Raw genomic sequence first — 27,719 nt, 5'->3', positions numbered from 1 at the left:
AGCTCTTTGGGGCAGGGACTATCCTTTGTGTTGGTACAGTACCTAGCCCCCTGGGGGCGCTCTGATAATACAAATAAGTAATATTATCACCCAGCCAGCCACGCTCCAGGTTTTTTGGGTTGCCAAGCTAGCCTCACTCTGCACTATTGCAGTAAAGTGAACCTTCCTCTGCTTAAGACACTGGAGAGGAAGGCCTCATCTACACTAGGCATTTACTTTGGTATAGCTACATTTCTCAGGGGTGTGAAAAATGCACACCCCTGAGACGCAGCTATACCGACCTAACCGCCAGGGTAGCCCAACACTGGGAGAATTCTCCTGTCAACCTAGCTACTTCCTCTCAGGGAGGAGGATTACGCCAATGGGAGAACCCCGCCTGTTGGTGTGGGGAGTGTCTACATGGAAGATCTACATAGGGGAGCTGCACTGGGGCAGCGTTTTAAGTGTAGACAAGCTCAAAGTGTGGGCTAGTGGTCCAGGCATGGGCCTGGGAGTCAGGATGCCTGGGTTCCATTGGCAGGTTCAGGAGGAAAGTGAAGTCAAGTGTTTAGAGCAGAAGGAGCACAGAGGCAGTTGACTGGGTTTCCCATCTGACAGGCTTGCTTGGGCATTTCACAACTCTCTCTGAAATGGGGCTGATGATACCACTTCATAGCAGACTTATGGGATTAATTAATGTTTTAACATGGGTTCTCAGGGTTGATTCTGGTGTACAAGGACCTTCACGGGGAGGAACTATTCAGCAGTAAAGGGCTTGGCAGTCTAACAGAGAAAGGTATAACAAGAACTAGGGGCTGGAAGATAAAGCTGGACAAATTCAATCTAGAAATAAGGCGCAGGGTATTTAACAGTGAGGGTGATTAACCACTGGAACAAACTGTGACACTGGCAGACCAGGTGCCAGCTCAAGCCAAGGTCCCCATCCCTCAACTGAACCCTGACAGACACACAGCTGGAGCCAGTCGGGCTCACCTGGGTGTAAGTCATGTTAAAATGGGAAGTATAGGAATGTGTTGGGAGTTTAGTCTATTGAAGGCTGGGGCTGGCTGCCTGCATTAATCTCACTTATAACATCCCATCGTGTAAGGTAATGCTTGAGCATTCGCATTGTGAGCCATTGTAACTGTAACTCTCCAGGTAGGAGAGGGACATTAGCCAGTGTGAAATGCTGGTCTCCAGCAGATGTTATGTCCTGCCCGACAGGGAAGGCCCAGCAACACCTAGGGTGACCAGACAGAAAGTGTGAAAAATCGGGCCGGGTGGTGGGGGGTAATAGGTGCCGATATAAGACAAAGCCCCAAATATCAGGACTGTCCCTATAAAATCAGGACATCTGGTAACCCCAGCAACACCAGATGGACTGAAGTGGAACGTTAGAGAGGACACAGAGTTTGCTGTTTACTCTCCCCCATGAAGATGACTCTTGCAAGCAGGGCTTAAATTCAGCCGGACCCACCGCAGCAGGTAAATATTTTCAAACTCCCAGGAGCCCTGGCACCTCCCGCAGAGCTTCAGTCTGCAGCAGGCCCCAGGGCTTGTGGCCTCAGCCCTGCAGTGTGTGCTGGGGCTCAGGGCTTCAGCCCCAATGTGCGCCACAGGGGCTGAAGCTCCCCCGCTTCCCCAGCTCCAGTAAATAATTGTTGAGAACTTAAGCCCTGCTTGCAAGTGAATTCCTCCCATCAACTGAGCTTGCAGTTCAAAGCAGAAGTGGAAAAGGGAATAAAAACCCCTGACAAGGAGGAACAGTATCTTTATGCTGCTTGGACTGTGGGGACAAGATTTCTAGGCATAAGCAAAAAATTCCCCATTCTTTGCTTGGGTTACCCCAAAGGACATCTAGAGCTTGCTTATTGTAGACGTTTCTGTTATTTCTGAAGCTTGAGATTTGTGTGTTTGCCTGCTTTAACCTTGTCAATAACTCCTGTTTCCTTTTCCTAGTTAATAAGTCTGTGGATAGTTTATTATAGGATTGACTACAAGCATTGTCTGTGGTGTGAGATCTAAAGTACAATTGACCTGGATAAGTGACTTGTCCTTGAATCCAAATGTTGCTGGGATACTCAATGTAAGGGACCATGTCACAAAGGCAGGGTCCCTGGGTGGCGAGACAGCCCAGAGTGCCCACGGAGACGCTGTGACGCTCTGGTTAGGCTGTTATGGAGCCCAAGGAGTTTGCACTTGATCGCTGGTTGGGAACAGTCTGCCCTGAGCTTAGTCCTCACACTCTTGAGCCACTGCAGGACAGTTTGCCACAAACTACTAAGGGAAGTGCAGGATTCTCCACTTCTTGACACCTTCAGAGCCAGACTAGAGGCCTTTCTGGAAGATGCTTTAAGGTATGTCTACACTGCACGCCCAGCTAGCATGGCTATAAAGAACTGCTATAAATGGCAGGGGGAACAGTGAGGCTTAGCTTGGGCAAGTAGAGCACCCTACACGCTTGAACCCTGGTGTATACATCCCTACACGGCTCTCTGCATGCCCACGCAGCACCTCCCATGGCTACACTGCTACTGTTGGCAGCAGAGCATTCCGCTGCCGGGGCCTGGCACCGTGGCAGGGACAGGCAGAGGGGGGAGGCTCTGGTGACTCCCTCCTGGCTGCGGCCGGAGCCTGGCACAGTTCCGTAGGCTGAGCTGCGAGACTGGCACCCAAAAGCAGTGCAGAAATGAGTTGTGATGGTGGTCAACTCTCCCAGCCCCAGTGAGCAGCCCTGTCTTTGGGATGACGGGAAAGATCTTCAAAATTTCTCCCCTCTCTCCTGCTAATTCCTAATGTCTGCATCCGTCCTTCTGTCTGATTATAGAGCGAAACATGTAAAATCCCCTATTGATGAAGTGGAACAAATCAGGCTCCTTCTGGCTGTACTCCCTTGCTGTGTGTTCTTCCACCATACTGTACTCTGTTTTGGTAGTTACCACTTCCAGGTTATAAGCTCTTTGGGGCAGGGACCAGATCTTATGTCTGTAAAGTACTATACACAACACAACACAACCAATAGATAATGGTTATTTTGGATCCACTTTAAGTCCCAGCATTGGTGAGATACAGGCCAAACTGCTCCTCCAAATATTCCCATCAGCATGGTCCACTGGAGAGAGAAGGACTGGGTATAAGGGGACCTGGGTTTGTAGTATGCTCTGCCACGCTGTCTTCAGTGAGTTGAGAAGAATCACTCTCTCTCTGCTTCCATTTTCCTGTCTGTAAATGGAGATGGCACTTCATTTGTTAAGTGCTTTAAACTATGTGGATGAAAAGCATTCGCTAAATATTATTATATACACCACATATCAAACCTTGGACCAACTGCTGTCATTTTATTTAACACTTTGTAGCCTGTAAATAGCTGTAGCTTCTTGAAGTACACACCTGGTTTATTTTGGGCCTTATCCACTACATTTAAGTATAGTGCTCACAATATATAATGGAGGACAGACCGGCAATCGTATTGAATAAGCACAGGCTTGGGTCTCTTACATACTCTTCTAAAGAGGAAGGATTAAAAGCTTTTAAAAATCAAACAAGATGAGTGATTGATGGACTACGTAGGTAATGAAGCTTATGAGTCCGGAGCCCTATGAAACACAGATTCCGGCTATGGTCTGGTGCATAAAAGTGACTTTAGCATGGGGCTGAGCTGTTGCTTTTTTCCTGCAAAATGATTGAGCTAGTTTTGCAGCCTCTGCTCACTCCTGGTTAGGATGACTAGAGGTCATCCTGGGGTTAGAGTGTAGGAAACACAGCACAGATATGCAAAATTAATATAACTTCTCCACTTGCTGAAGGGTCTAAATATTTGTATGTTGTGGTGCAGGCTAATAAGTGCTCTTGGATAATATACAGCCTTTCAGCTGTGGGCTTGTCTTTTGCCTGGCTCTGGAGAATCAAGACTTCTAGAAGACCTGCACGCTTCCACTAACCCACTATATTGCCTTTCCTGGGAGAAGGAAGGAGGGTGGTTCCCTCTTTGTGGCACCTCCCCCGCCAGGCATGCCTAACAATACACTTCAGTTCTGACCTGCACCACATTCTCCTTTTGTAGTTAGCACCACAGGCAGCCAGTACTCATTCCTGATTCGTAGAACTTCCTTCTATTCCACTTCTGCTGAATGTACTGCCTGTTGTGAAATGTGCAGGAAGGGACTAGACTGAGTGACCGCCAGATTTATCGCATGACCCAGGATTTTAACATGAGTCTCTATAGATGAAAGATGACAGCATGGCCACTTTGCAATATTATTTTATATTAGCGCCACTTAAATAAACTTTAATGACAAAGAGGTGCCACTGTCTTAGATACTGAATTGGGGGGACAGAAGGGTGGTGAAATACAAAGGCAGCTGCCCAGCTGGAGTTAGAAAAACTGGGGTAACTGCCGAATACTCCTTCACATTCATCCCTTTTTCCTTGCTTCACTATAGAGTCAGTATGTTTAGGGTTGATAGAGAAGCCATCTCTGATACTTGCCCCAGGACAAGTGTTTTGATAGCTTCACAGGGAGGGTTGAGTGAGACGAGAAGAGCCTGGAGACTTCTCTCCAACTGACAACATTTAATTAGCAGTATGACCTAATTAACCTCCACGTTCCCTTTTGTGGGTAGAGATAGGAGTGTCACCCCCATTTTGCAGCTCAAGAAATTGAAGTACAGAGAGGTGCGGTAACTGGTTCAAAGCCCTGGAGCAAGTCAGTGACAGGACCAAGGAGTTTTTGCCTTCCAGCCTGTGTCTGCTTGCAGATCTCATTGGCTGCCTTTCTAGTAGATCACTGGAGTTATTTTATGTAGTACTTGAATGTTTAATAGATGCCTCAAGTTTAAAGCTAACAAAGTTTGTGTGTATGTATTGTTTTAAGCCTATGCTATTTTATAAAGATTACGGGAGCAGATGAGGGTGGACTCTGTTCCTGGTATGGTTGAGATGGGGGAGGTCTGCATATGTTCTCAGGTGAGAAGTGGTTTCTCTTCCAGGTAGGCGAGTAGGGTATCAGACACTTGATTTTTCTGATAAGGTCTAGTTGTAAGTTGTGTACTTTTAATGCTGCTAAGTGATTCCCCTCTTGTGTGCTGTTCAGAGTTCAAAGTTCCTATTAATCAGTGTGTAATTAGGTTAACAGCCATCTGTAACAGCTTTCTGCCATGGAGTCAGGTGCTCCCCACCCCATTTCAACCCCTCTGCTGTTGCTGATACAGGATTGTATTGCTAGAGCTAAGCTGTTGAACTGGCTCTGGACACAGGGCCAGCCTTGCACAAATCATAGTTTGATGTGCTGTTTGTGTATATTTTCTGTAGTGCATGTGCTGAGAAATGGCCAATGAGAATCACGGCAGCCCTGGGGAGGAAGCTTCTCTGATGAGTCACTCACCTGGTACCTCTAACCAGAACCAGCCCAGCTCCCCGACACCCACCCGACTGGTGCAGGACCCGCCAGGTACCTGTTCTGCTGCTGAGGGGGTCAGGGACAGGATTCTGGAGCCCTGTGGCAGCAGAGAGGGAGAGGAGAAAGTTTAGGGTAAGGAGCTTGCGCAGTACCCGGGGCGGGGCGGGGCGGCGCAGCGGCTGCGCACTGGCTCCTCCGGTCCCGACACAAGATGGCGGCGGAGGGGAGGGCGCGGTGGAGGCGGGACGGGAGCAGGAAGCGGCGCGCTCTCCGGTGCCCCCAGCCCCTGACCTCACACGCAGGTACCGGCCGCGCCCCGGGAGATGAGGCGGGGCCGCGCCGCGTCGCGCCGCCGGGAGGGGGGTGAGGGACCCGCGCGGCTGAGGGGGAGGAGGCCCCGGGTCCTCGGCCGCCATCTTAGAGTCCTGCGCGCCCTGGCCCTGGCCACCGCTGGCCGCGCGGGGCCCGACCGCGGGCTCCCTCTGCTGCCGCGGCCCGAGGCCCGGGAGCGCGCACGGGAGGGAGCGGGAGCGCGCCCCCGCGCCTGCGCACTCCGGGAGCCGGGCGGGCGGGCACTAACGCGGCCTGTTCTCGCCCGTAGCGCCCGCCGCGGGCCAGGCGCGCCCCCGCCCGCTGTGAAGATGCGGCCGCAGCCCCGCGCAGCGCACGGCGTCGCTGGAGAAGAGAGCGAGGCCCGCGCCGCAACCCGCAATTGTAAGTAGCTCGGCGGCGCCCACGGAGCTCGGCGCCCGGGCCCGGCTGGACGCTCGGCAGCGGGGAGCCGGGCCCTGCTGTTCCGCCTGTCCTGGCCGGCAAGCGATCTCCAGCCTCCTGCCGCCGCGCCGCGCCGCTGGGCATCGCCGCCTCTGCAGCCGAAGTGCCCCGGCTCTGCCTGAAGCTGCCCCGCGCTCCCGGGGCGCGCTGCCTCCTGATGTAACGGGCTTTCAGACTGTACGTTAGGCTCGTGTCATTTCTGTTTGATGTTCATGTGAGTTAACACGAGTGCGTTCTTCTGCTTCTTCCCAGTGACCTTCCTGTGTGTTACCCATTAAAAACAACAAGCAAATCATTAATTTTTCAGTGTCGTTCTCAATAGACGGAGCCCGGGGGCTAGGAGGTATACACTGGGTATTGAGCAATTACAGTTCCCTAGGCTGAGCTGCGAGACTGGCACCCAAAAGCAGTGCAGAAATGAGTTGTGATGGTGGTCAACTCTCCCAGCCCCAGTGAGCAGCCCTGTCTTTGGGATGACGGGAAAGATCTTCAAAATTTCTCCCCTCTCTGCTGCTAATTCCTAATGTCTGCATCCGTCCTTCTGTCTGATTATAGAGCGAAACATGTAAAATCCCCTATTGATGAAGTGGAACAAATCAGGCTCCTTCTGGCTGTACTCCCTTGCTGTGTGTTCTTCCACCATACTGTACTCTGTTTTGGTAGTTACCACTTCCAGGTTATAAGCTCTTTGGGGCAGGGACCAGATCTTATGTCTGTAAAATACTATACACAACACAACCAATAGATAATGGTTATTTTGGATCCACTTTAAGTCCCAGCATTGGTGAGATACAGGCCAAACTGCTCCTCCAAATATTCCCATCAGCATGGTCCACTGGAGAGAGAAGGACTGAGTATAAGGGGACCTGGGTTTGTAGTATGCTCTGCCACGCTGTCTTCAGTGAGTTGAGAAGAATCACTCTCTCTCTGCTTCCATTTTCCTGTCTGTAAATGGAGATGGCACTTCATTTGTTAAGTGCTTTAAACTATGTGGATCAAAAGCATTCGCTAAATATTATTATATACACCACATATCAAACCTTGGACCAACTGCTGTCATTTTATTTAACACTTTGTAGCCTGTAAATAGCTGTAGCTTCTTGAAGTACACACCTGGTTTATTTTGGGCCTTATCCACTACATTTAAGTATAGTACATACAATATATAATGGAGGACAGACCGGCAATCGTATTGAATAAGCACAGGCTTGGGTCTCTTACATACTCTTCTAAAGAGGAAGGATTAAAAGCTTTTAAAAATCAAACAAGATGAGTGATTGATGGACTACGTAGGTAATGAAGCTTATGAGTCCGGAGCCCTATGAAACACAGATTCCGGCTATGGTCTGGTGCATAAAAGTGACTTTAGCATGGGGCTGAGCTGTTGCTTTTTTCCTGCAAAATGATTGAGCTAGTTTTGCAGCCTCTGCTCACTCCTGGTTAGGATGACTAGAGGTCATCCTGGGGTTAGAGTGTAGGAAACACAGCACAGATATGCAAAATTAATATAACTTCTCCACTTGCTGAAGGGTCTAAATATTTGTATGTTGTGGTGCAGGCTAATAGGTGCTCTTGGATAATATACAGCCTTTCAGCTGTGGGCTTGTCTTTTGCCTGGCTCTGGAGAATCAAGACTTCTAGAAGACCTGCACACTTCCACTAACCCACTATATTGCCTTTCCTGGGAGAAGGAAGGAGGGTGGTTCCCTCTTTGTGGCACCTCCCCCGCCAGGCATGCCTAACAATACACTTCAGTTCTGACCTGCACCACATTCTCCTTTTGTAGTTAGCACCACAGGCAGCCAGTACTCATTCCTGATTCGTAGAACTTCCTTCTATTCCACTTCTGCTGAATGTACTGCCTGTTGTGAAATGTGCAGGAAGGGACTAGACTGAGTGACCGCCAGATTTATCACATGACCCAGGATTTTAACATGAGTCTCTATAGATGAAAGATGAGAGCATGGCCACTTTGCGATATTATTTTATATTAGCGCCACTTAAATAAACTTTTATGACAAAGAGGTGCCACTGTCTTAGATACTGAATTGGGGGGACAGAAGGGTGGTGAAATACAAAGGCAGCTGCCCAGCTGGAGTTAGAAAAACTGGGGTAACTGCCGAATACTCCTTCACATTCATCCCTTTTTCCTTGCTTCACTATAGAGTCATTATGTTTAGGGTTGATAGAGAAGCCATCTCTGATACTTGCCCCAGGACAAGTGTTTTGATAGCTTCACAGGGAGGGTTGAGTGAGACGAGAAGAGCCTGGAGACTTCTCTCCAACTGACAACATTTAATAATACTTACAGAGTGCTTTAGCAGTATGACCTAATTAACCTCCACGTTCCCTTTTGTGGGTAGAGATAGGAGTGTCACCCCCATTTTGCAGCTCAAGAAATTGAAGTACAGAGAGGTGCGGTAACTGGTTCAAAGCCCTGGAGCAAGTCAGTGACAGGACCAAGGAGTTTTTGCCTCCCAGCCTGTGTCTGCTTGCAGATCTCATTGGTTGCCTTTCTAGTAGATCACTGGAGTTATTTTATGTAGTACTTGAATGTTTAATAGATGCCTCAAGTTTAAAGCTAACAAAGTTTGTGTGTATGTATTGTTTTAAGCCTATGCTATTTTATAAAGATTACGGGAGCAGATGAGGGTGGACTCTGTTCCTGGTATGGTTGAGATGGGGGAGGTCTGCATATGTTCTCAGGTGAGAAGTGGTTTCTCTTCCAGGTAGGCGAGTAGGGTATCAGACACTTGATCTTTCTGATAAGGTCTAGTTGTAAGTTGTGTATTTTTAATGCTGCTAAGTGATTCCCCTCTTGTGTGCTGTTCAGAGTTCAAAGTTCCTATTAATCAGTGTGTAATTAGGTTAACAGCCATCTGTAACAGCTTTCTGCCATGGAGTCAGGTGCTCCCCACCCCATTTCAACCCCTCTGCTGTTGCTGATACAGGATTGTATTGCTAGAGCTAAGCTGTTGAACTGGCTCTGGACACAGGGCCAGCCTTGCACAAATCCTATTTTGATGTGCTGTTTGTGTATATTTTCTGTAGTGCATGTGCTGAGAAATGGCCAATGAGAATCACGGCAGCCCTGGGGAGGAAGCTTCTCTGATGAGTCACTCACCTGGTACCTCTAACCAGAACCAGCCCAGCTCCCCGAAACCCACCCGACTGGTGCAGGACCTGCCAGGTACTTGTTCTGCTGTTTAGGGGGTCAGGGACAGGATTCTGGAGCCCTGTGGCAGCAGAGAGGGAGAGGAGAAAATTTAGGGTAAGGAGCCTGTCGGAGTGGTAGAGGGGATTTGGGGATGATATTTCCCCCTTCCCACCCCCAGTTTAGCATGTGCTGTGACAGCGAGGGGGACTGGAGCAGCAGGGTTGCTGTTCAGGACTGCTCTTATGCTGATACTTTTCCTCTCTCCTAGATGAGCTGGTGCAGGCTGGCTGGGAGAAGTGCTGGAGCAAACGGGAGAATCGCCCTTACTACTTCAACCGTTTCACCAACCAGTCACTGTGGGAGATGCCTGTCCTGGGACAGCATGATGTCATTGTGAGTAACTGTTTGCCTCAGGTGGTCATAGTGATGCAGTGATGCCCTACTGGGATTTATATGGCACTCCTGTTGGAGTGGGATTATAGAGAGAGAGCCCCTCTTCTGAGGATCTGCTCTTCTCTTGGGATGAAGGTGTCTGGTACTGGCAGGACACTGTGGGGAAGCAGCTTACCCTGCTACAAGAGTCTTATCTGGCCTTGGCTAGGCATTTCTCTCTTTGGGGTGGGGACACTGCTGGAATTGTTCCAGACACTGCACCTACTCTCTGCATGTATCAACCTATAATGCCCCAGTTTCTCTCCACTTGAGAGATTGGGGCAATGAAATGGGGAAGACGAGAGCTTGTTCTCTCTAGTTGGAGTTGTGGAAAGCTTGTGAACTATGATTCTCGTTGTAACTGTATGTCTGTAACCAATCCCCTTAGTCAGATCCTCTGGGATTGAATGCTGCTCCAATGCCTGCGGAAGGAGGAGTGTTGGAAACCACTCCAGAGAGCAAGCCAAGGAAGAGGAGACTCTCTGAGGAAGTTCAGCCCAGTGGTAACAGCGTGAAGAAACCTAAGGTTGGGTCCTAGTTCTCCTTAAGGTGTCTTTAAGCACATCCAAGTTGGACTAAACACTAGAATTAATGTCAAATATAGTTAAGATTAGACAGAAGGAGGGCTGCTAAAGAATTGGCCAGCAGATGACAGAGCTGAGTTACTCATGGAAGCTCCTACAAGAACTGAAGATTCTGTGGCTACACGTATTGAATATTGCAGAAAAACCTGGGCTGCTAAGGGAAGAGGGAGTGGAACGGAGGCAGTCTGCACTGAGCTAAGGCTGCTGAATGCCTGGGGAACAGAGAAACACCTACAAAAGGGATTAAGGTGACAGGATGACTCCAAATTTCTGACTGTCTAATATTACAGATAATGTGTCTAAGTACAGTGCAGCAAGTGGGCAGAGCCTTGTATATCAGCCTGCTGGGTCTGAAAGGGGCGTGCTCAGGATCTAACTGATCACCAATGGGGCACTGGGAAGGAATTTCCCTCTAGTCATGTTGGCAGTGATCTTGGGGAAGGAGGGGTAGTTCGCCTTTTTCTGAAACGTGGGTGTGGGTCACTTGCCAGGATTATCTGGATATATCTCACTTAATCATTTCTATGCCATTGCAGAGGCCTGGGGCCTCTAGTTCCCTCCTATTCTTTCCCCGTGCACAGAACAGTCTGGTCTCCTGTGGGCTGTGATACTTTAATCAAATGTTGGTTGCTGGGTTAGTGTGCGGGTGCTAACTGGTGTTGGTGGCCTGCGATATACAGGTGGTCAGACTGGATGATCTGGTGGTCGCTTCTGGCCTTACATGCCGTGCCTCTAAAGGGAAGGTCTCCTGTCAAACCAGCCTGAAAGTAGCCACTCCTACCAAACCAGGAAGTCCACTGAAAGGTGCTTCCGGTAATGAAAGACCAAAAATATCGGATTCCATATCCATAGTGCACAGCAGATGGGAGGCTGTGTCCCAGAGGGAGTGAGGCATTCATTTGAGGGAGGTGATGAGGGCTGAAAAGCACAGGCCCAGGTGAGAGAGCAAGAATCTTGCTGTTGTTGATCAAAACTCCAGCAGCTGAATCAGAGCATTAGCAAGCACAAACCAGTTGGCAAAGAGAAGGTTCTTCCTAGCTGTTGTTTTTGTGAGATGGTGACTGGGCTATGAAATAAAACATGTTAGGGAGATGTCCTGGAGGACTTTACAGCCAAGAATCTGAGAGATCTGATGTGAATCTCTGTGAATTGCAACATTCTCTGAGAACTGAGTAAATGGGAGGAGTAAGGATAGTAATATGATGGGAGGATAAGCTGAAGGTAAGCTTTGAGATCATTGTGTTCAAGTGAAAGATGTTCAGTTGTTGCTGATGCTAACAGTTAATGTTTCTGTTCAGAAGAGTTTTACAAAGTGGTGGTCACTGTGTTGTGACAGGAAAAGATATTTAAGCCCCGTTAGCCGGAATTCCTAGAGTGGCACAGAGTAACTAATCCTAAAGGAATCGCTATACAAAGGCACTGTCTTCACTGTGTGTCCCTTCCTTCCATATTTGAGACTTGTATTAGAAACAGAAATCAAGGGGGCCTGGAACTTGGTCTCAAAGAGTCACCTGAACTGTTCAAGGTCAGAGGACAGCCCCAATTACTGTCTAGTAACTCAGCTCCATGTCGCCTTGCACCCAAAGAACAGGAAAATCGGACTCAGACCTGTACCCAGTAGTGAGGGAATTGTGTGTGCCTCTGTGCTGGGAAATGGGCTATGACTGAACAACAGGGTAATGTAGGTGCCCATATTTGTGTATGCCAGAGGCAATGTGAAACATACTCTGTCTCTAGCAATCAGCTGGGCATCCTGAGTTCTGCACTGTTGAGGGAGTGATTTAGGAGATAATCAGCATGTGTTGTACAGACAAAACTACATAGGATCGTTTCAGGGGGCAAGACAAAGATGCCACATTTATTATGATAATTTGATTTATGACCAATAACTAATATTTTAACACACACACACACACATACGTTCTGAAGATAGCTTGAGTTCGTGGCTTGATTTTGCAGCGTGGGTTCGTAGCTTGTGGCGGCTAACTGGTCAGGAAAGCTGGGCACAAGGACGAGCTGGATCTCTGTTGGGCATGCACCGATGCCCTTCCATGTTGGCAGCAGAATGTAACCCTCCAAAGTCTTCCATCTCACCTGTCCTTTTTGTAGGCTTGAATCCAGAGTCTATAGGTCTTGCTGTGTCACGCTGCCTCTGGGTTTGGTGATTGATCACCCATCAATTGCAGGCGTGACTTTCAGCCTCGGACCTGGCTTTGATCTTCCTTCTATTGTACCTTTTCTTTTTAGGGTGGACTCTTCTTACTTTGTTAGGGCTCTTGTCTGCATCTTCAGCCAGTGGGGTTTTGAACTCTATTTCATCAGAACAGGCTGGGGCTGGAGGTTAATGTCATCATCCATACATACCTCAGTCACATATCTAAACTAAACTAATAAGATTACAGCAGGGTTTGCAAAAATGAAGGTTGGAGGAAGCTTTTACAAAATGGAGTGTTTTAAAATGGGGTTTGAATTACAATATGGCAAACAGTGAACAGAAGTTACAATATAGACAAGTGTAGTGGATGGCAAACAGTGAACAGAAGTTACAATGTAGGCAAGTGTAGTGAATGGTGAACAGAAGATACATTAATAAAGTGAACAATTAAAAACAATTTCATTTATCAGTTCTACGCATGGTGCCCCAGTGCCTTACTTTCTAGGGTAATGACTGGCATTTCTCACTCTCAGGTGGATGTTCCAGGGAACGCGACTGCCCAGCCAGTCCCCAGTTCTCCCAGTATTCCAGGAACCCCTATTTTAAAGTTGTGTGGTATTACACCCGAAGATAAACAACAGGCAGCTCTTTTACGACCAACTGAGTGAGTTGTCTCCTCTTTGCTTCTGCTCTTTCCTTGTTACCAAGTTGGGGACAGCAGACTTCCCCCATGCCTGTGAAGGGGAACTTGGCAGGCTCCAGGTTGGAGGAGGCTGGGTGGTTCAGTCTTCTGCTGGTACATCCCAAGGAGACTTCTTTAAGTGGAGATAATTGGTTAAATATCTGACCATGCTGACGACTGTTGCTTCTGCTGCAGAGTATACTGGGACCTGGATATCCAAACAAATGCAGTGATTAAGCAGAAGGCACCGTCTGAAGTGCTGCCTCTGCACCCCGAGGTGGAGCTGCTTCGATCCCAGCTCATACTGAAGCTGCGACAGCATTACCGGGAGCTCTGCCAGCAGCGAGAGGGTAAATTCTTGTCTGTCTGTCTCTCTCTCTTTCCCCCTACCACTGCAGTGCCTTGCTCTCCTTCCGTCTATCTCATCTTCATCTGCCCCTCTAGTCTGTCTCTCCTCTTCCCTGTTCTTTGCCTTCCTTATGTGGCTCTCTCAAATTGTGTCAAAGAGAGCATAAGATTGTAGACTCCTCAAGCAGAGATTGCATGCAGCAGGATGAGACCCTGATCCAAGCATCTGGGCAGTACCATAATTAGGGCTGTACCAAATTCATGGTCCGTTTTGATCAATTTCATGGCCATAGGTTTTTAAAAATCAAAATTTCATGATTTCTGCTATTTAAATCTGAAATGTCAGTGTGTTGTAATTGTATGGGGTCCTGGCCCAAAAAGGAGTTGTGGGGGCGGTCGCAAGGTTATTGTGGGGGGGGGGGTTGCGGTGCAGCTACCCTTATTTCTGTGCTGCTGCTGGCAGCGGTGCTGCCCTCAGAACTGGGCAGCACGAGAGCAGTGGCAGCTGGCCAGGAGCCCAGCTCTGAAGGCAGACCTGCTGCCAGCAGAAGTAAGGATGGCATGTTGTGGTATTGCCACCCTTACTTCTGTGCTGCTGCAGTTGGGGCGCTGTCTTCAGAGCTGGGTGCCTGGCCAACAGCTGCCGCTCGCCAGCCACCCAGCTCTGAAAGCAGTGCAGAAGTAAGGGTGGCAATACCACAACCCCCCTAAAATAACCCTGCGGCACCCCCCACAACACCCATTTGGGTCAGGGCCCCCAGTTTGAGAAATGCTGGTCTCCCACATGAAATCTGTATCGTATAGGGTAAGACCAGATTTCATTGCGGGAAGACCAGATTTGACAGTCCGTGACGTGTTTTTCATGGCTGTGAATTTGGTAGGGCCCTAACCATAATAATATTATTAAATAGTAATAAGCAAACTTTTTTTTTCTTTTCCTCTAGGGATTGACCCTCCACGGGAATCCTTTAATCGTTGGATGTTGGAGCGGAAGGTTGTGGATAAAGGGACAGACCCTCTGTTACCAAGCAACTGTGAGCCAGTAGTCTCTCCTTCCATGTTCAGAGAAATCATGAATGACATTCCCATCAGGTACTGCTCAAGCAAAGTGCACCTTTGGGGTTTCTGTTCTTGGGGCATTCTAGGGGTTTTCCTAGGGGATTCTTTACTGCTGAGTTTCACTTTCCCCAGTGGAGCAACAGCAAGCTTGAGTGAAGGGTGGGAGCTGGCACTGATGCTTCCTGCTTGGAGTGGTAACTGGGAAGCTGACTGTGATACATGTGTATTTGTATTTGTTTCAGATTATCCCGAATCAAGTTCCGTGAGGAAGCCAAGCGACTGCTATTCAAATATGCCGAAGCTGCGAAACGGCTTATTGAATCCAGGTTGGGATGGTCTCTTGCAGTTTGCTCTCAGAAGCTGATAATACAGAGAATATTCTTAAGCCTTTCTAGAAGTGGCAGTTGCATCCCCACCTTGAATTCTTCTCAGTAAGACCGAAGCAGGACTAGAACAGACCCCCAAGAATGGCAATTAAAATGATCGGCAGCATCTTGTGGGGGAGCAGATCAGTAGGGCATGAGTTTGGAAAGATTTATGCTATTGAGATTGGAAAGAAGACGAGGAGATAGTCTGTGAAATGTCTGGTACAGAGAAGGCCAACTGGGTGCTGTGTATCCTTGTGATAAGACAAGAACAGTAGGCACCAGTGGTAGGAAAAGGCAACCAATTTAAAATGGATAAAAGGTAATATTACACAGCGTGTGAATGCTCTGTGGAACTCTCCATTACAGGTTAGCATTGAGACAAATAGGTCAATCCTTTATTTTTTCCTAGGCTTTCTATTAATGAGGATAGTATGTGCACAAGTTAAGTTAAAAATAAGAGCTAAAGATCCTTCAGGGTCAGGAAGAAAGAACAGATTCCTGGCTGAGGTACAGAATGGCACAGTGAGATGCCATATTACTTTTCATTGAGCAGCATTGGTGGCTGAAGCAAGGCAGAGCCCTGTCCCAAGGAGCTCAAAATTTAAACCCTATACAGATAGTCCAGTCCAGACATGGTAGAAGGTTGCAACATCCATTGATTCAGTTTTTAGTTTAAGTTCATTGGGGAGTGGAGGATTTTATGCCTTCCCTTGAAGCTTCCGGTAGTGGACATCTTTGAAGATGAAAGGACCATTGGTCAGTTAGGACAATACCTTTACTTACCTCTCCTGTTGCAGAGAGGAGAGCAGCCATCTACATTGTGTCTTGGAGACAGCATGGCAGGTCCTGATCAGGCAGGCATCTGAGAAACTGCCCACAGGAATCCTGGATGGCAGTGACAGGGCACTGGGTTGCGGAAGACACGGCTGCCACATTTCCCCCACTGATAGGAAGGCCCTGTGTTGGGAAGGGACGTGTCACAGCAGCTGTGGGGTAAATTCCTATTTCCCCATTGTGTGCAGGAGTGCATCACCAGACAGTAGGAAAGTTGTGAAATGGAATGTGGAGGACACCTTCAGCTGGCTGCGACGGGACCATTCAGCCTCTAAGGAGGACTACATGGTCAGTATCCCCTTTCCAGCTTGGTACAACTGAATGCACTGAATTGAAGAAAAGGTGGAGGGCAAGGAAAAGCCCCTTGTTGGATAGTCTGTGGTTGTCTTCTCACTTACAGCTGCTTTGTGAGATAGAAGTGTTACCTGCACAAAATTCTCTGTTACTCACGTACTCTAGGGGCACCCACCCTTACCCTGTTCCTAGGGCTCCGGTGTAACCCTGAACTCTGTGGGTTTGCGGGGTCGTTTACCAGTGAAAAGAGCCTGACATGGTAATATCCGACTTAACCTCTCTTTATTAACAATCACCAAAACAATGCACACACTACACATACAATGCTCAGCACTCCCAGTAAGGCAGATGATGGCCAGTCAGGATCAGGTCATCTAGGGGACTCCAGCTTCTGCACGGTGTGGTGGTTGGCAGGGTGTTGAGGTCTGGCAGCTGATCTTGGGGCTGTGTCCTGGAGTTGGTTCCAAAAAACTTCCTTTTGGACCCCAGTTTATATAGTGAAACTTGACTCCTGCGTAGCTGTGCCTTAACCAATCATATTACTAAAATATTACTAAACAATTTTCTAACCAATCCTAACATATCAAAGAACCAGACAGAGACCATACAGATTAAACCAGAGAAATGGGGACCAAAAGGCAAAACAATAGAAGTATAGATTTTACAATCACATCCGTTAAGTGATTTCTTGCCCGACAGACGCTATCAAACAAAGTTTTCTTTAGCCATCTTAAGATCTGTTTCTTTATCTGGTGATGGTACTGTTCGGACAGGAGCCTTCTTAACAGTCCGATATTACGTTGATTTGATGCAATTTAGATGGAATTTGAGGATGTGACTTTCTGCTTCTTGGCTAATGGCTGCTGCTCTCCTAATATGGCTGCAGACAAAGGCCTTATCCTTACAGAGGAGAGAGTCTTGTTGGGGGGGCGTGAGAGAGAGAGAGGACCCCCGGGAGAAGGGCTCTCTCACTGAAAGGGGCACCCCTCACGGACCACATGGGGCCAAGAGTGGGCATGATCTGTGAGTCCGTGACACCTTGTTAGAAGCCCGTGTGAATTTGGTGAAAGGCTGATGGAGAGTTGGTGATTGTGGTGTGTAAGGGCCTCTCTCTCTCTGACCCTGCAGGACCGCCTAGAGCACTTACGTAAGCAATGTGGGCCCCATGTGTCTGCTGCAGCCAAGGACTCTGTTGAAGGCATCTGCAGTAAGATTTACCACATATCGCTCGAATATGTCAAGCGGATCCGGGAAAAGCATCTTGCCATCCTCAAGGAGCACAATATATCTGGTAGGCAGCAATCTCTGAAGAGGCACAGTACAGCGCAGCACATGACAACAGAATGATGGAATGCAACCTAGCCTGTCCTATTCAAATGCACTCGTAGTGCGGGGAGGTGTGCTTTCTGACTCGTAGGGGCCATGTGTAATTAGGGTAGAACTGGTGGGTCCAGTGCTAGCTCAAGTGACAATAGCACAGTAGGAGAGCATTGTCTGGGTCTCCTTCCTTCCCCGCCACCTTCCACCTGCATCTTGAAGACTAGACGGCCAGTATCCTCTGATGCCTCCCAGATGTCTGCTTCCCGCCCCACCATTTCTCCATCCCCTCTTCCTGGTCCCTACTTCCTCCCTGACAAACCTGCTATCTTATTTCTGTTAGGCTTTGTCTACACTAGTGACCTTACAAGCGGCACAGCTGTACTGCTGCAGCTGGACTGCTGTGAGGTCTCCCATGTAGCCGCTCTACACCAATGGGATAATTAAACTACCCCCAGTGAGCGGTAGTAGCGATGTTGGCAGGACACGCTCTCCCGCCAAGTCACTCGGGTATGGGTTTGTTTTTGGTTTTTTCCCACCCCTGAGCAATATGATTTTTGCTGATGTGGCCTTAGAGTCCAGGTTACAATCTTCTCTGGGCCGCACAACAAATTAAGCAGCTGTTGCTGATATGCGTAGGCATCAGCAGGGGGCAATAGATTCTTCTTGCAGCACCAGCCTGGGGGCCTTGATTTTCCTCTTAATCTGGCTTGTCTAGTGTTCCAATTTGCATCAAAAGCCATAGCTTTGTGTCTGTGGATGCCCAGAACATTCCCTGAAATCTTGGGATTGATTGGCTACAGTGTCCAGAGTTACTGTGTTACAGCCAAAGGAGTGCCATTGAGGTGAGTGTAGGGTCTTGCTTCACTTGGCCAACAAGTATTTAAAGTAAGCTGTGGGTTCAGCTCAGGACTGCCTGGTTGACCTGTGATGTGGTCACTCCAGTCCTGTCTCCTTATGTGTTTGGAGTGGGGCCTACCACCTTCGCTCCAGACCCATCACTCCTGTCTTTGGGGTGGAGGTGGGGCATGTCCCCTGAGTGTGCTTGATTCTAATGTGCCTGTCTTTCTCTGTCTCCCACATAGCCGAGGTAGAAGCACCGGAGGTCCAGGACCGGCTTGTATACTGTTACCCAGTGAGACTGGCCATCCCTTCCCCTCCAGTCCCCAATGTAGAAATGCACGTGGAGAACAATGTGGCATGTGTCCGGTACAAGGGGGAGATGGTGAAAGTGAGCCGCAACTACTTCAGCAAGCTGGTAAGGGCTGTCCTTCAGTCCTGCTGAGCAAGAGAAACACACTCCCCATTGTGCATTGCCTTTTAATGGGAGAGGTCTGCCTTCTCCTTGCCTTCTGAGAGGGACTGTAAAACAGTATGGTCTCTTTCCACACTGCAAGGGGAATTCTGCCCAGTGGTGGTTGCTTTACTTTGAGAGAGAGTTTGAGAATTCAGAGATCCAGCGGGGAGTTGAGGGGAAGAATGCAGAGGCCAAAACAGGCCTCAGTGTATGACAAGGAACTGTACAAACAATGAAGTATTTATGGACTGGCCAATGGGCTCAGAATGCTGAAGGGTCTAAATGAAAACTGATCATTGCCTGCTGTTACCCAGCCCTTCAGTATTAGGCCACTCGTTAAAAGACCATCCATTAAAACTTAGAGTGCAGTGTATTTAGAGCCAATAAAAGCACAATTGGCCTGTGCTGGACTCGATGGACCAGCAGTCTGATTAGATATGACAGGCCTTTGTTACATGTTTGTCCGGTGCCTAGCACAGTGGGCCCCTGACCTGGCAGAGGCCTCTAGGTGCTACTGCAACAGGAGTGTTAAATAATACCACCTGCTGAAATCAGGACAGCTCCTACCATCTGTCAGGGGAGGCTTATCTGAAGAGTGTTAGTAGGCCCCCAGGGTTCCGATTTGTGTCACGTGCCCACCCCACAGCAAGCCCAACTCTGGATGTGGGGTCTATGGTGAAAAGCAAGTTCCCTCTAGTGTCTAGCCTGCAGTGTGCCACATTAAAAGTAGGTGTTCCTGAAAAATGCTACGAGGCTCTCTTAACGTCTCTACCTCTCCCATCACCTCAGTGCCTGCTTCTCTCTCTGGATGGGATTGTACTAGCACCCACCATCTCTGATTCCTTATCACTTCAGCATCCTGTGGCTCTCTAACTCTCCTGCTTCCTTTATTGCTATTTTTAATGACCTGGGTTTCTCTTCCAGTGGCTTCTCTATCGGTACAGTTGCATTGACGACTCTGGCTGTGAGAGGTTTCTGCCTAGGGTTTGGTGCCTTCTCCGTCGATATCAGGTACTGGTTGCTTCTCTGGTGGAATTGTAATACTGACACAGTGAGCAGTGCTCTGGGAGGCCCAGCAGAAAACTATGAATAGATCCAGAAATGAAGCAAAGTTGGGCTAAAACAGGGTTTTCTCCAAGATTTTAGGGTAGGGTACTACGCTGGGGAACTATCACGTGGTCTTGACATTAGCCCTCAAGCTGGGAGAAGTGCACACATTTACAAAATGAACCTGAGTTCCAGGTGAGGGGAGCTTCATAGGAAGGAATATGTGGAGATGTGTGATGGTGGGGCCCAGTTGGACGAAGTGTCTAGAGGGCAGTCCTGACTGTTCTGGAGACTTGAGAGTGTGGGGCAAAGAAGGGGTGCTGTCAGCCTGGTGGAATGGGGTCAGAGTGCAGTGAGAGGGGAGCAATGGCGGTGCACTCTCACTCACAGAGGGTTTGCTCTCCTCAGATGATGTTTGGTGTTGGTCTGTATGAAGGAACTGGCCTGCAGGGGGCACTCCCGGTGCATGTCTTTGAAGCCCTCCACAAGCTCTTTGGAGTGAGTTTTGAATGCTTTGCCTCGCCCCTGAACTGCTATTTTAAACAGTACTGTTCGGCCTTCCTGGACACAGATGGGTATTTTGGATCCAGGGGGTGAGTCTTGCATTCTGTTGTCCTTGCCATATGTATACCTATGTGCGTGCATTTTTGGCTGGGGTGGGAACTCTGTCCTGGACTTAAGTTCTCATTGATGAGAGCTAATAACTGATGACATCAAGAAGGCTGAGTTGTTCATTGCTATTTTGCTTCAGTCGTCACTAAAAGGATTAGTGGTGACCAGATATTCAAATAGTTCATATGGACAGCAAGAGGGAAAGAACACAAGCCAAAATAGGGAAAGAAAAGGCTAAAGAACCTGAAGCAATCTCAGAACTTTGAGCAGTTATCTTTGAGAACTCATGGGGGACACGTGAGGTTTCGCAGGACTAGAGAAGGGCAAACATTCAACCTATCTTTAAAAAAGAGAACAAAAGGGACCTGGGAAACTGTAGACAGCCTAATTTTGATACTATTAATCAACTTGTAAGCAATTAAAAGATAATAGCGAATATATAATAAGGAATAGCTAGGCTAGATTTGTCAAGAACAAATCATGTCAAACCAACCTGATTTCCTTCTTTGGCAGGGTTACAGGCCTACTGGTTGTGGGTCGTGATATATTTTGATTTTTAGTAAGGCTTTTGGCACGGCCCCACATGACATTCTTATAAGCAAACCGGGGAAATGTGGTCTAGAGGTGGAATTACTATAAGGTGGGTGCACAGCTGGTTGAAGGACTGTACTCAGAGTAGTTATCAATGGTTCGCTGTCAATCTGGGAGGATGTATCTAGTGAGTTTCCACAGGTTTCAGTCCTGGGTCTGGTACTAGTCAATATTTTCATTCATGACTTGGATAATGGAATGGAGATGTGCTTATAAAATTTGGGGATGACTCTAAGATGGGAGGGGTGGCAAGTACTTTGGATGGCCAGGATTAGAATAAAAAATGAGCTTGATAAATTGGAGAATTGATCGGAATTCAGCAAGATGAAATTCAGTAAAAACAAGTGCAAAGTACTTCTTTTAGGAAGGAAAAATCAAATGCATGGCTGCAAAATGGAGAATAACTGGCTAGGTGGTAGTACTGCTAAAAGGGTTCTGGAGGTTATAGTGGATCACAAATTGAACAAGAGTCAGCAGTGTGATGCAGTTGTGAAAAAGGCTGATATCCTTTTGGGGTGTATTAACAGGTGTGTCGTATGTAAGACATAGGAGGTCATTGTCCTGCTCTGCTCAGCGCTGGGGAGTGCTCAACTGGAGTCCTGTCCTCAGTTCTGGGCACCACACTTTAGGAAAGATGTGGGCAAATTTAAGAGAGTCCAGAGGCAAGCAACAAAAATGATAAAGGGGTTTTAGAAATCCTGTTGTATGATGAACGGTTAAAAAACCTGGGCCTGTTTAGTCTTGAACAGACAACTGAGGGGGGACTTTTTAGAACAGCTCTTTACAGATGTGAATAATGTTATAGTGGAGGCTGACTAATTGTTCTCCATGTCCACTGGAGCTTGGACGGGAAGTATCTGCAGCCTGGGAGAGTTAGGTTAGATACTAGGAAAAACGCTCTAATTCGAAGTGTAGTTAAACTCTGGAATTGGCTTCCAAGGGAGGTTGTGGAATCCCCATAACTGGAGGTTTTTTAAGAACAGGTTTGACAAACACCTGTCAGGAATGGTCTAGGTTTACTTGGTCCTGCCTCAGTACAGGGGGCTGGATTAGATGACTTTTTGGGGTCCCTTCCAGGCCTATATTTCTGTGATTTACTCCAGGCCTGGTTGTGAGGGTATATGGGCATGGAATTGTTGCAGGCCCTGGATTTGGCTTGTTCGTTAGGTCTGTGGATATATGCCCCTCTCGTTCTGAAGGAAGAGGGAGCCTCAAATAAGAGATTGAAAATAGTGAACTTGGAGCCAAGGAATGTCGGCCTGCAGGTTCCCAGGTGAAGTCTCTCTCCTTGGTGACCGTGTGCGCCACAGGGGAAGTCAGTGTGGCAGGCCCTGTCTTGCCAGGCAGTCAGGTTGCATGTGGCTGCCCTTTCACTGATGCTGATGCCTTCTTAGATGTTTGAATTAACAGTTGGTCCTCCCTAACTGTGATCTTTTCCCTTGTTCCCTTCAGCCCATTCCTGGATTTCTTCCCCATAAGTGGCTCTTTTGAGGCAAATCCTCCATTCTGTGAGGAACTGATGGATGCCATGGTCTCTCACTTTGAGGTACGTTCACTTATCCCTGTCACTGTGCTTGGACTGGGACAGTCCTCTCTCCCCTCTGCTGCTATCCCGCATCCCCATGGCAGGGTTACAGATCAGCAGGTCACTGAGGACTGTAGCAGCTCTCATGATGGTCTCAGAGGAGGGTGCGATCCTTCTCACAGAGCCTGTCATGCTTGTCGTTACTTGATCAAGAATAAGACTCTTCTTTTCCTTGTGGATTAGAAACTGCTGGAGAGCTCCAATGAGCCCCTCTCCTTCATTGTCTTCATCCCTGAGTGGAGGGACCCTCCGACGCCAGCCCTGACCCGCATGGAGCAAAGCAAGTTCAAGCGGCACCAGCTCATCCTGCCAGCCTTCGATCATGAATACCGCAGCGGGTCTCAGCATATCTGCAAAAAGTAGGTTTTTCTCGCAAGTCTTGGTTGGGATGCTCTTGAGATGTACTGCATTTTAGAGAGGCCCTTGGCAGGAATCCTCTGCTCCAAGGTGACATTGGTTATGGGTATGGAACAGGCTAAGAAAAAAGCGAAGTGACGTATCCAAAATGAACCTTGAGCACATCTCAGATTGGGCTCAACAGACAGTATCATGGGTAACCATATTTGTGTATATTTCCCCTACTATTAAAAATTGACGTCAGCCTCTTCCTCAGGGGCATGTCTCTGATCTGACCTGCGTATGTCATATCGTATTGTGGAGAAGAGCCTTGTGCCGCTCGCCAGCATACAGTCTGAGGTGCAGCTGGCTGAGCAGAGTAGCTTTCTGGGCTTGTCAATGTCCTGTTGCCTCTGCCATTCAGTAACAGTTAAAAAGAAGCAGAAGCTTGGGCCAGTTTTCACCATTGGCTTCTGTATGGCAGTGCTAACAGCTTGCTTGGTGGGCAGCAAATGCTTAAATATCACTTGTCCACACTTGGTTTCTGGTTGGCCCAGGATGTCTGACAACATGATTTTTCGTAGCTGGGATGGTAGGAATTCCCAGCTGTGTATGTTGGAGTAGGAGCTGCGCTGCAAGATCTGTACAGTGTTCCCTCTTCTCTAACTTGTTGAGCTTCTTGCAGTCTTCCTGTTCCCCAGGAGCTTACGGTACTGCAGTGTGTGCTTAGCCAAGAGCAGCCCTGGTAGTGTCCATGGGAAGTAACACACACTGATTCTCTGAGGTTCTCCTTTGGAAGGCCCCATAGAGCTCACAGCGGGGTCCTAGCTATCTAGCTGTATTGGCACGTCAGGACAGACACCTCCCAAGTGAGGGGCTGTGTGCTGCGTCTTTGAATTTTAACTCACTGGTATGGCTTTCTTTTAAGAGAGAATGGCTGTTCCTCAGTACGACAGAAGGGAAGGGAGACGGGGAGATGTCAGTGTGGGAGGGTCCAGGGGCAGGTGAGTGACTGGTTGGACAGGCCCACGAAGCGAGTACTGAGTACCTGTCGTCTTCCCTTGCAGAGAGGAGATGTACTACAAAGCCGTGCACAACACTGCTATCATCTTCCTCCAAAACAACGCAGGCTTCACCAAGTGGGAGCCCACGCCGGAGCGGCTGCAGGAGCTTGTCACAGCCTATAAGCACTCGGGACGGACCCTCAGTTCCACAGGTTCCTCCTCCACCTCCTCTTCCTCCTCCACTTCTTCCTCAACAGCAGATAAAGATCGGGAGACGGGCGGAGAGCAAAGCACCAGCCGGGAGACCAATGCCAATTAATCTGCAGAGGGCAGTGTGCGGGGACAGGCAGCAGGGGTGAAGGTAACAGTGCTCCAGAGGAGGGGAGGTTCGATGTGGCAGGTGGAGAGACTGCTGGCTATGCAGTGCCGTGCCAGGCCTGGGGGACTCTCTTCAGGCAGCTCCACCCTGCTTGCTTTCCTCTGTCAACCTGCAAGGCCCCTTTCCTCACCAGAGTCGAGGGAGATTCCCTCGCCTTATGCCCTGTGGGAAGACAATCGGTTGCTGTCCTCAACAAGGGGCAAAGAAGCCAAACGCCACAGTCATAGGAAGAGTCTGCAGCCCCTTCAAACACTAAAGCTCTGAGGAAGAAGCAGCTGGAGCTGGGACGGCTGCACGGATGAAGGAAGGACGGACGGACGGACTGACAGAGCTGTGGCCTAGAAGGTCCCTGGCAGCTGGCTGAAGCCTGTCATTTCCAAGAGAAAAGCCGGCAGGGTCCAGAGGCTCTTCCTGCCGGCCTGGCACCACCAGCCCAGCTCCGTGTCCATAGTGTAAATAGTTCTGTCCGTGGCGACCATGCCCCCTGCAGGGTTTGTTTCCGTAGCATCCATGTTTCCTTTCCACATGTGCGAGTTCCGTGTTTGCCGAAGCTGTTTACCGTATACAAGAAAAGCAGAGAAAAGGAATTTCTTTTTGTGTGTAAAAACGTCTTTGCAGCTGTTTTGTAGTCGTTGTGGTTTTTACCCAGAGCCCGCTGGGCTTTATTTAACCTCCTTGGGTTTTGTTTTTTAAAGGATTAATTTAACACCGCTAACCGTTTTATTACTTTTATCAAAGAAAGCAAAGTAAAGTCTATTTTTGATTTTTGTTTCCTAGTTCTTAGGGACATTAAAAACCAGCATTACAGCTCCCCCTGGTGTCGGTGCTGTTCCTCCTCTGTGGGGCCTGGGACTGTCTGTGGGAGGCAAGGCCTGCCCTGCCTGCCCTCAGATTCACTGCCTTCTCCTATGCCCCTGGACGGGGTGAACTCTAGGAAAATGATCATTTCTTACGGAATTACACTTTGAATCTGTTTATCTGTAGGGTTTGTGGGTTGAGTTGGGCAGAGTTTGTGTGCAGCATCGCTAAAACACAGTATATCCGATATGGCTGGGAGTTAAATAAAACCATTCCAATGATAAAAAGCAGAGACTGAGGCATAGACAAGGGAAAAGAGACCATTTTGCTGAGATTTAAAATGGCACGTCAGTGAGAGGGAGAGATGGTAGGCACTCTGATACATCGGTTATAGGCTCCTTAGAACTACGACAGAGAGAGGCTTTCACTCCAGTAATAGAATGTTTAAGGGGGGTGGGGAGGTATCAGCGTTCTGTTAGTGAAGTCAGGAGTAGGGCAAATTTGAACTGGCTCTTAGAATAATGGGGGAATCAGCTAATGGTGCTGAGGATTGTGGGTGACATGAGCTCACTTCTTTGTATTTGAGGAGAAAGGGGCAGAAGCACTCTGCATATGCTGGAATCTGAGCGACTGGGACTTCCAGAGGTCTTGGAAGAGGGAATTGCTATAGTTAGGCAAGAGGAGGAGAGGCCTGGGTACAGGGTAGTTGAGACCAATGTGAATGAGAGAATGTTAAGCCAGTGTGCAAGTGTAGGTGAGGATGATGTCAGGACTGGAGGCAGTGATGGCAAGCCAGAGATATAGGCGTGGATGGAGCTTGGCTTGGGGAGGCACCTGCCCAAGAGCAGCTTTTTGGGGTTTGGGACATTTTAACTGAAATGAGATAAAGCCACAGATATGTTGGTCAGAGGGGCCTAGGGGGCAGTCTGGGAGGATTTATAGATTGATGGGGCCATTATGTTTATCTAATTGATTTTCTGTATAATCCTGCCTTTTCCTGCATTAAACCCATAACGGCTGGCTCAGCTAAGGTTTATCTTTTAGATTTAAAGACTCCAAATAATACCACATCCCTAGGTAAGTTCCAGTGATTAAATCTCCTCTGTATTAAAATGTGTGCCTCGTTTCCAGGCTGCTTCCAGCCATTTTATCTTGTGCTGTCTTTGTCTGCTAGATTGAAGAGCCCTCTTCCCCATGCAGGTTCTGAGCAAGTCACCTCTTAATCTTCTCTGATGAACTAAATGGATTGATCTTCTTAGGTCATATGCTGTAAGGTGTAAAGGCAGGTTTTCCGTTTCATTCTTATAGCTCTTTTCTGAACCATTCAGATTTTTTCAGGATCCTTAAGTGTGGCCAGGAGAACAAGACAGTATCCAGTAATGAACTCACTAGGAGTCGCTGGAGATCCCTAAATATGCATCTGAGTATTGTCAGGATAAGGGGGTAGCTAAGGTAAAGGCAAAGATCAGGTGCATTGGGGAGAGGGTAGATAAGAGAGCAGAGCGCCTTGTGGCTCTCTAGAGAAGGAGACAGTGACAGCGGTCTGCCTCAGGCTGAAATGTTTGGAAAATTTCAGCCAAAATGATTCAACCCTTGAGCCCCTCCTAGGTCCTAGTGCCTTCTCGACAGAGCAATCAAGCATGTTCCCTCCTCTCAGCTCCTACTGGACTGCACATGCACCAGCTCCACGAGTGACTGAGCATGATCCAGTACAGGAGTTTCCTGTAATGATTCCTCCCATCTGCTCCAGGCTGGGCACTGGAACAGGGAGCCTCTCTCCTGTGCCCTTAATGATCCACCTGCAGGTGGCAGCTGTCTGATCTGAATGATGAGGGGACAAAAGCCAGATGAAAAGTAGATTGGAACCAGGAGTCTGGGAAGGATGCTTGTGCAAGGAGGCTGGGGAGCCAGTGTGGTAAATCGGGGGGACAAGACGGATCAGATGATTTGGCAAGGGGGCAGGGGGAGGACTTGCAGGCTGGAACTAGGAACCAGTGGGAAGGGAGAGGAGAAGAGATCTGACAAGGAGCTGAGATGCGAGAGAACTGGGATTGGCTGTGCAAAGAGACTGGACCCAAGGGCCGGGCAGGGCTTTGGGGAGATGATTGAGATTGGATTTGGAGGAAGTCTGTCAGTGGCAGGGGAAGAGATGAGGTGCCAGGAGGGGTATTGAGACTGGCTAAGATAAGGAAATGGAGTTGGAGGAGGGGGAGCTCTGATTGGTTGGGCTTTGGGACTGGGACTGGAGAGGCAAGGGGAATGAGCTGGGGACACAGAGCCAGGGTTGTGGAAGAGACAAGCTTAGGGAGAATGGGCTGAAGAGTCTCTGCACTACAGCACACTCCTCTACGGAGTGTGGCATGGACCCAAGGTCCCAGAGTCTCACCACTCCTCTGCTCGCTGCGAATATCTGTGAAACCCACTGGCAAAATGTGACGCCCTTTCTAGTGCCGGGCCATGTGGAAAATGACAGCCCACTACTGCTATTAATGACTCCGTTAGTTTAAGTGACCTGAGGTCTTTGGTGGATGTACAGGTTCTAGAGCTACTGATGAACCATGCCAATGTCACTATGATGCCACATGATGGAATTTCGAGGGGGGACTGTTCCTGTTTGCTCTTTTAAATACCTAGGAAATTCCCCCCCCCCCCCCCCAGCTACATTAAAAGAACATTAAACTCGCAAAGT

General features: G+C 48.5%; 1 protein-coding gene and 1 long non-coding RNA gene across 6 annotated transcripts; one reads left to right on the top strand and one right to left on the bottom strand.

Moving 5' to 3' along the window:
- Nucleotides 1-1,733: 1,733 nt before the first annotated feature.
- Nucleotides 1,734-5,966, bottom strand: LOC123348231. The gene is made up of 2 exons (XR_006573192.1): nt 5,363-5,966; nt 1,734-3,201 (listed from the first exon to the last, which is right to left on the bottom strand). It is a non-coding gene; the product is annotated as an uncharacterized LOC123348231 (long non-coding RNA).
- PCIF1 (phosphorylated CTD interacting factor 1) lies at nt 5,539-26,171 on the top strand. 5 transcript variants are annotated; one of them, XM_044985669.1, is made up of 17 exons: nt 5,539-5,679; nt 5,979-6,091; nt 9,203-9,341; nt 9,577-9,701; nt 10,129-10,266; nt 13,013-13,143; nt 13,357-13,511; nt 14,454-14,601; nt 14,811-14,894; nt 15,959-16,058; nt 17,193-17,355; nt 18,467-18,639; nt 19,603-19,689; nt 20,134-20,318; nt 22,381-22,474; nt 22,697-22,872; nt 23,917-26,171. In XM_044985669.1, exons 3-17 carry the CDS (start codon nt 9,218-9,220, stop codon nt 24,170-24,172), a joined length of 2,139 nt encoding a protein of 712 aa, XP_044841604.1. In that variant the 5' UTR covers nt 5,539-5,679; nt 5,979-6,091; nt 9,203-9,217; the 3' UTR covers nt 24,173-26,171. The 5 variants fall into 5 exon arrangements, with proteins under 5 accessions (XP_044841604.1, XP_044841603.1, XP_044841602.1 ...); XM_044985668.1 differs by having other exon boundaries at nt 5,979-6,328; XM_044985667.1 differs by having other exon boundaries at nt 5,979-6,365.
- Nucleotides 26,172-27,719: the final 1,548 nt, after the last annotated feature.

The sequence above is a fragment of the Mauremys mutica genome, chromosome 13 (genome assembly GCF_020497125.1).
Source record: "Mauremys mutica isolate MM-2020 ecotype Southern chromosome 13, ASM2049712v1, whole genome shotgun sequence".
NCBI classification, from domain to species: Eukaryota; Metazoa; Chordata; order Testudines; family Geoemydidae; genus Mauremys; species Mauremys mutica.
Note: the sequence above shows the minus strand (reverse complement) of the source record. Positions and strands in the feature narration are given on the sequence as shown.